The sequence below is a fragment of the Mus caroli genome, chromosome 15 (genome assembly GCF_900094665.2).
Source record: "Mus caroli chromosome 15, CAROLI_EIJ_v1.1, whole genome shotgun sequence".
Lineage (NCBI taxonomy): Eukaryota > Metazoa > Chordata > Mammalia > Rodentia > Muridae > Mus > Mus caroli.
The window spans coordinates 70654353-70661466 of record NC_034584.1 but is presented as its reverse complement, the minus strand read 5'-3'; the positions used below and the strand labels follow the sequence as shown (position 1 = coordinate 70661466).

The 7114-nt window shown below is 54.5% G+C and overlaps 2 protein-coding genes across 4 annotated transcripts in view; one reads left to right on the top strand and one right to left on the bottom strand.

The window, feature by feature from the left end:
- Positions 1–7: 7 nt before the first annotated feature.
- Lrrc14 (leucine rich repeat containing 14) lies at positions 8–4456 on the bottom strand. Of its 3 annotated transcripts, none has more exons than XM_021183369.2 (4): positions 3545–4456; positions 1900–2253; positions 1124–1708; positions 8–1029 (listed from the first exon to the last, which is right to left on the bottom strand). In XM_021183369.2, exons 2-4 carry the CDS (start codon positions 2226–2228, stop codon positions 462–464), a joined length of 1482 nt encoding a protein of 493 aa, XP_021039028.1. In that variant the 5' UTR covers positions 2229–2253; positions 3545–4456; the 3' UTR covers positions 8–461. The 3 variants fall into 3 exon arrangements, with proteins under 3 accessions (XP_021039028.1, XP_021039027.1, XP_021039026.1); XM_021183368.2 differs by having other exon boundaries at positions 4163–4456; XM_021183367.2 differs by having other exon boundaries at positions 4002–4154.
- A 101-nt stretch (positions 4457–4557) lies between these two features.
- Recql4 (RecQ like helicase 4) overlaps positions 4558–7114 on the top strand; it is a 6951-nt gene continuing 4394 nt past the window's right edge. Inside the window, exons 1-8 of the mRNA XM_021183823.1 lie at positions 4558–4723; positions 4805–4838; positions 4918–5015; positions 5213–5353; positions 5581–6330; positions 6417–6543; positions 6644–6751; positions 6855–6953. Coding sequence (XP_021039482.1) covers positions 4640–4723; positions 4805–4838; positions 4918–5015; positions 5213–5353; positions 5581–6330; positions 6417–6543; positions 6644–6751; positions 6855–6953 — 1441 coding nt within the window. The 5' untranslated portion in view covers positions 4558–4639. The remainder of the gene's footprint in view (positions 4724–4804; positions 4839–4917; positions 5016–5212; positions 5354–5580; positions 6331–6416; positions 6544–6643; positions 6752–6854; positions 6954–7114) is intronic.

The window sequence follows — 7114 nt, the reverse complement described above, 5'->3', positions numbered from 1 at the left end:
AAAAAAAAAAAAAAAAAAGAAATGCAGGTAAGTCTTTCCCATCCAATTAGGACACACATCAAAAAAGCCCATAAATTCACATTCCAGATACTGCACGTTTGTACCTTACACACACCCTCCAGAGCCAGGTAATAGGGTGCCAGGCAAGGTACACAATGTAAGACCCCAAAATGTCCTGAAGCAGATCACCCTGACATCTACCTCAGTGCACTGCATGCCTGCTAAGGGCATGGGATGTGTCCAGGAAGTGTTTTCTACAGAGAGACTACAACCCAACAGAGCCAACAAGTACATCAAACAGAACAGGGGTGCACAGGCCTGAGATAGCAACAGGCTGCCAGATACTGGGAGCAGGTGAAGGATACTGCAGAAAGCAGAAGTGACTCAAGGTATACCCGGGAGAAAGGCAAACTGCAGAAAACCTAAGACCTTTGTGTCAGGCTTCACTACGACCCTGGAGATCAGAGGCTAAAATAGTCTGCAGCCAGCCGGCCATAGATGTCTGTGGTCCAGAGCACATGGGCACGGCCTGAAGCTAACAGCAGTTGGTGTAACTCAGCTTCCACCCGGGCAAACTTCTCCTCATTGATGGAGGCTTCCAGAAGAACAGAGGCAGGTGGTGGCCAAGGAAGACCCTCATAGCAGTCCACAGGGAAAGGGTGTACCACAGTACGTAGCTCAGCCTGTACCACAGAGTCCCGAAGTAGTTCTTTAAGTCCTGCCATAGACAAAGGGTTGCCATAGAGACCAAGGTAGCGGAGACTGGCACATCGAGTGAGGGTGGGCAGCGTAGCCAACAGCTGGGCATCAGCAAGCTGGCACTCAGTCAGCTCAAGATGCAGCAGTGTGGTGGCTACTGCCTGCAGCAGACCCTGGAAGGGTGTCAACTGGTTGCCTGACAGGTCATTGCCACTCAAATCCAACTTTTTGAGGTGGGCAGCATGAGAGCTCTGAGCCAGGAAGCGTAGATCCTCAGGCAAGAGCGCACAGAAGGCCAGCTCTAGGCTTTCCAGGGGCCTCTGCAGGGTGCTGCAGGGACAAAGGGGTTACACAAGGGTCACGGGCAGGTAGGCCAAGAATGGCCTCACATAAAAGAGGGAGCGCAGTGGGAGAGCCCACTCACCTGAGCAGCTGATGCAGCCTGCCTGAAAGGAGAGAAGACCCCATGCTGAGCTCCCGAAGACACAAAAACCGGCCCATCTGGGCCAGAAAGTAGCGAAAGTTGTCCTCCCCGTCCACGGAAGGCTGTCTTGAGTCCCCATGCACGTAGTGCAGTCTCAGGCTAGCTAAGTGCTGAAAGCGGGCCACATGTGGGATAATGACAGACAGGCCACGCAAGCCCAGGTTATTGAAGCGCAGGTCTATCCGGCGCAGACAGCCTGCATCTAAAAGCTGTAGCAGGGCCACAGTGTTACGCATGGGTAGATCCTCAGCCCGCAGGTCCCGGCAGCACAGCCGCAGCGGGCTGGCCACACTGCTTTGGAGGGCCTCACGAAGGAATGTGTATGAGGCCCGGTTTACCCGAAGGTCTACTCGGATTTCCACGGGGACTGGTGACAGCCCTGGCTCGGCAGTCCCACCCTGCTGCTGGGCAATGCACGTTCTGGCTACAGCGGCTGTACAGTCCCACATGCTCATGGTTTCAGGATCCTGCTCCACACCATCATCCAGGAGACCCGTCATGTCCAGAACCCGCAATGCATGCTTCCTGGGAGCAGGGATGGGCAGAGGCAGGGAGTAAGGGAGAAAGGCCAGCATCCCTCCCAGCTACTTTGTACAGAAGCAACAGATATCCCCATACGGAGGGAGCTCTTTCTGATCTCAGAACCACAGCCTAGAACCAACTCAGGGGATCTTCCTTGTACCTCTAGCCTATGGGCCCCCTAGATAAATGCATACCTGCACAAGGGCTGCGTGCCAGCCTCTGTTTCTTGAGTGTGAATCCGAGCCGTCAGCCCCAGGATCACAGCCTGCATGCTTTCTGTGCTGAGCCGCTCCTGCAGCAGGGCTCGACTGCAGTGGGCACACTCCTGCAGAAGCTGCTGGAAGCTGAGCAGGGGAAAGGGCCACGTGTGCACCAGCTCACGCAGCACGAGCGTCTTCTTGTCCATGAAGGCCACCTTGAAGAGCAGAGGGAAGAGTTCCCGGGGCAGCAGGGGCAGGGCCTGGCATGCAGCTGGCTGGCACTGAAGGACCTGACGCGTGCTGAGGAACACAAGTGTGTGCATGGTGCTGGACTGGGCAGACAGCCACCTGCAGGAGGGGGAGTCTTAATTAGACAAACTCTGGGCCAGTAGCAGGCCACACCCTCCCCAAGTTATCAGTGGTGCAAAGCCCACCAAGGTATCTTGGAGTTGGTAGTTAATGGAGGAGAAATGCACAAAAGATAAGTTTCTAGGTTTGGCTTGAGACAATGTCTCACTGTATAGCCCAGGCTTGTCTTGAATTTGTAGCAATCCTCCTGCCCCTTCTGGGATTACATGCTGTGCCATCACACTTGGCAGGAACAATTCCTAGGAAGCACTTAGCACTGTGCAGAGTGGACAGGAGACATAGGGGAAACAAAGTGTTGAGCAGAACATACATAGTGCAGCAGTGTCAATGACCTGTCTGTTAAAACAATAGCTCATGCTCTGCAGGGCCCAACACTGATACTTTAGGTCTCCCAAATGACAATGACTCAGAAATCCTTCCTCAGAAGTATAGTAAGGGCTAGGCATGGAGATGTACACTTTCAATTCCAGCACAGAGGAAGGCAAGAGGCAGGTAGATCTATGAGTCCGAGGCCCACCTAGTCTATTTATAGTCTGTTTATCCTTACACAGTAACATCCTAGCAAAAAAAAAAAAGGGAAAGAAAGAAAAGAGAAGAAGAGAGGGGGCTGGGAGATGCCTTTTTGTATAGTGCTTGCTGAACATGATGACCTGATTCAGACCACAGAACCTATGTAAAAGCAGGATACAGGTGACACAGCTCTGTAGCCAGCACTGCAGTCAGCAAAAGACTCCCTGAACCTTACTGGCTGGCTAGCCCACTACTGAGTTCTAGTAGATTTGCATGTTTGTTTGTAAAATGGGGGTGGGATGGTGGGGTGGAGAAATGGTTCAGCAGTTATGAGCATTTACCGATCTTGCAAAAGACCCCAGTCTGGTTTCCAGAACCAACACGGTATGTCACAGCCACATGTAACTGGTGCAGATGCCCTCTTTTGACCCGAGGGCTTCTGCATGCACATGGTGTATTTACCTACAACTAGGGAAAGTAAATATTTTCTAAAGTGACGTAAATCCCAGACCTCTCTTCCCATCAGACTGACAACAGAGAATTCCTCCAGAGCCTAACATCCTGACCCTCCACGTAGATGTGCCTTTGGATTTAAAGACGTCTAACACAGCTTAGTGAGTGTGGCTCTGGGTTTTTTGTTTTTTTAAAGGATCCTGTGAACAGATGGTGTGAGACCAAGGCCCTGAGTTCGAACTCCAGAGATAGCGGTTTTCTAGGGTATAACTAGGCAGAGAAATCCCTGAGGAAGAGAAACTCTCACCCTCTGTGGTCCTTGTCTTCTATTCGGGTACCTCCTCTTCACTGAGAAACCATTCTTAAATGGTCTTAAATTCACGAGATCCACAAAGAACCAAGCCAAAACTGCTAAAGCGTTCCAGCCGAGAAAGCCGCATACAAAAGACCCTGAGCCTGAATGATTCTAGCTTAAGATAATAGGACTGCCACTTCCTATGGGCAAAACACCTTACCCTCAGAACTACGCTACAGTCCTCAGCCTACAACAGAATGGAAAACCAGGGCCTAGACCTTACGCAAAGCCGCAGCAAGGGACAAGACTGGGGACCAGAAAGACTGATGCAACCCAGGGTTTGCTTGCTTCTAATATCTACGAGTCCTTAAGGCACGCATCCCTGAGGAACCCCAGGTGACTGTCCTTGATCTGGCTCTAGCTTAAGATAATAGGACTGCCTAACTGACAGGACAAGCCAACCAAGCACCTGTCATAAGAGCAATCGGTGGCAGCCCGCCTGGCCTCCAAGCAAGGATTGCTTCTGGGTGATGCTACTGCACACAGGACACAGCGGTCTCTGCGGTGCTTCATACAGACGCGCACGCTCGGATCTTTGGAGAAAACAAAAAGCCCGGAACTTCAACTGACCCGGGCGAGCCTGGAGCCACAGGCCAAGACCGGTCTCGCCCGCCCCTAGGTCTCTCTGCGCTTGCGGCCCATCCCCGCGCGCCGGCAGCACCTCCCGAGAATCCGCCTCAGCCGTGGTCTTCAAGCGCCAGTCCCCGTCGAACCTGCCGTCCAAGTGCCCTGACCACTAACGGCTGCTTGACTCTCAGCTCGGCTCGAATCCCAGCCCCGCGGCCCCCGCTCATCCGCCTCCCCGACTACCAAGGCCTGCAACCCTTCCTCGCCCAGCAAGCCTCGCCCAGCAAGCCTCGCCCAGCAAGCCTCGCCCAGCGCTGCGCAGCGCCGGGCGCACTGTGATGACGCAACAGCTCACAGGCCCGCCCCCTCCCCCGGGGCTCAGAGCGTCTGCTGCACCTCCCAACGGCCGCTCTCATTGGCTAAGGACAGGACTTTACGGTGGCGGCGGGAGATTTCTCCTAAACTCACGTTCGGGCTGCCATGGAGCGGCTCGCGACCGTTCGCGCGCGGCTACAGGAGTGGGAACGCGCTTTTGTACGGCTGCACGGGCGACGGCCAGCGAAGGTGAGGTGGAGTTAGGGTCCGGACAGGGGCGGAAAGTGGGGGATCCTTTCGCAGCCTGTTGCTGACAAGCTTCTCTCCTAGGGGGATGTGGAGGCGGCACCTGAAGAGACCCGCGGTGAGCGCTGGGCTGGTGGACCAGGGACCGGGCGAATGTTAGTGGGTGTGCCCCTGACCGCCGACTTCTGCCTTCCCAGCGCTCTACCGTGAGTACCGTAACCTAAAGCAGGCGGTGCGTCAGGCTGACGACAGACATCGCGTCCTAGAGCAATCACTTGCCGAGGCAGCTGAGGAGGTATCACCGAATTCCACTCACGCTGTCAGCGGTCTGTGGTCAAAGGGCAGGAAGCAAGAGCATTTTGCAGCCGTGCCTCCATGGAGCACAGAAGTTGGGTGGCCAGGTCCTCCCATGGGGGTTAGGGGAAGCTTTAGAGGCACTTCTGTGCCCATGCCATCTTTTAAACTGGTCTAGGTCGCTACTATCTACTGCAGGTACAGGAGCCAAGCTGCTGGGGTCCCCACCTGAGTCGAGCTGCAACGCAGAATACGCAGTCTATGCCAAAACAGAGCCTACTGAGTTCTGTACAAGACTATGGGAAGAGGCTCAAAGCCAACCTGAAAAACACGCCACAGGTAGGACGTGGAGGTGAACCCAGAACTGCCTTTGGCCCTTGGGTGGTTTGCCAGGGTCCTTCTATGTCCACCCTTCCTTATAGCATACACACACACACACACACACACACACACTGGGGCTAGGTTCCTAACGGTGCTTAGGCATCTCCACTCTCGGCTTACTGTCTGTCCCAAACTTGTGCAGTAACCCAGGTCCTGAGTTCCAATTTGCTGTTCTGTCTTTCTAGACTGGACCAACCCTGAGCAGAAAACTCCAGCCTCAGAAGAGATCCTTGTCCACAGTTCCCACGCCAAGGCCACCAGGCTCAAAGACTGAATCCGCCTGTCCAGACGAAGCTAACGATGCACTTCCTCGGGTTCCTGAGCCCCGGCCAAGGCTGGGCCAGCTCCAGCAGCTACGGTCATCCCTGAGCCGGAGGTTGACTTCCCTAGACCCTGGTTGGTTAGAGAGGTGTCACAACAGAGTTTCAGATCTTCTAGAGGTTCCGGGTGCTTGTGGGCTTGACCTGAGTGCAGAGCAATCACAGCCTCAGATGTCAGGCAAGGTGAACGTTGCTGATCCTAACATCCAGTCAGAAGTATCTGCACAGAGCCCAGAGGCCATAGCCCAACAGCCAGCCCAAGTTTTGTCACAGAGCCCCAACTCCATCAACAGTAAAGGCAGGAAGCGGAAGTGGAATGAGAAGGGGGAGGACTTTGCACAAGCCCAGCCCAGCAGCCAAGCAGAGCCCCTGTCTGAGGGAGCTGGGGCTACAGCACATGGGCAAGAGCCTCCAGGAGAACCCACACAAGTGAATGTACCTCAGCCATGCAACTCCTCAAATCAGGCCAGGACAGAGAAGGCTAAGGGCGCAACCCACCTCCATACCTCTCCTCGACCAGCTTCTCTAGACAGAGGGAACTATATTCGACTCAACATGAAAAACAAATGCTTTGTACGAGTTGGGGCCAATCGGGGCAGGCTTCTCCGTAAGCAGGTGAGATGTGCTGAATGGAACAGGCCAGCCTCTCCTCTCCTCCCCTCTACTCCTGAATGGTTCTTCCATATGTGGCCCTTCCCCAGGTATGGAAGCAAAAGTGGAAGAAGAAACAAGCTGCGTTTGGGGGAAGTGGACCCAGGGCCAAAGACAAGGACACTTGTTTCCGGTGTGGGCAGTTTGGTCACTGGGCATCCCAGTGTTCCCAACCAGGTAAGCCTCTCCCTTAAGTATTGGGTCATTTACCCACTGTGGGTGCTAGGGGATCACTTACACAAATAAAAGGCTCCAGCAGCCCTTGACCCTGGTCCAGGCCCCACCCCGACCGGCCAAGAGGAAGGTGACAGGGATGACAAACAGCCCATTTCCACCTTGAAGGAAGTAGCACAGAGGACAGGCACTGCTTCCTGTCACCACACTGGTGAGTGAGGGGGAATGGGTGATGTGACCTGCGGCCATCACGCCAGGATGGTCACTGTCTCTGCTGGTGCTTCCACATCACCCTCTCTTGCCTATCTAAGCAGGTGAGGAAACAGAGCCTGCTGCACCAGAGCTACAGGTGCCTCATTGCCCCACCCCAATGTCACCCCTCTACCCACCAGGACCTTTGGGACAAGTAGCAGGTGAGTGAAACTTAATGGTCCAGACTCTCTATCAACACATCGTAGTTGCTGTTCTGTTGCTGTGAAGAGACACCATGACCTAGCCGGGCGTGGTGGCGCACGCCTTTAATCCCAGCACTCGGGAGGCAGAGGCAGGCGGATTTCTGAGTTCGAGGCCAGCC

Excerpts from the sequence above, each read along its gene's own strand:
- Lrrc14 (XM_021183367.2), bottom strand. The coding sequence starts at position 4,105 with ATGAAGCACCGCAGAGACCGCTGTGTCCTGTGTGCAGTAGCATCACCC. Across the intron at positions 2,254-4,001 it reads ACCGATTGCTCTTATGACAG|GTGGCTGTCTGCCCAGTCCA; the intron begins GTGCTTGGTTGG and ends CCCCTCCTGCAG. Across the intron at positions 1,709-1,899 it reads GGCACGCAGCCCTTGTGCAG|GAAGCATGCATTGCGGGTTC; the intron begins GTATGCATTTAT and ends CCCTGCTCCCAG.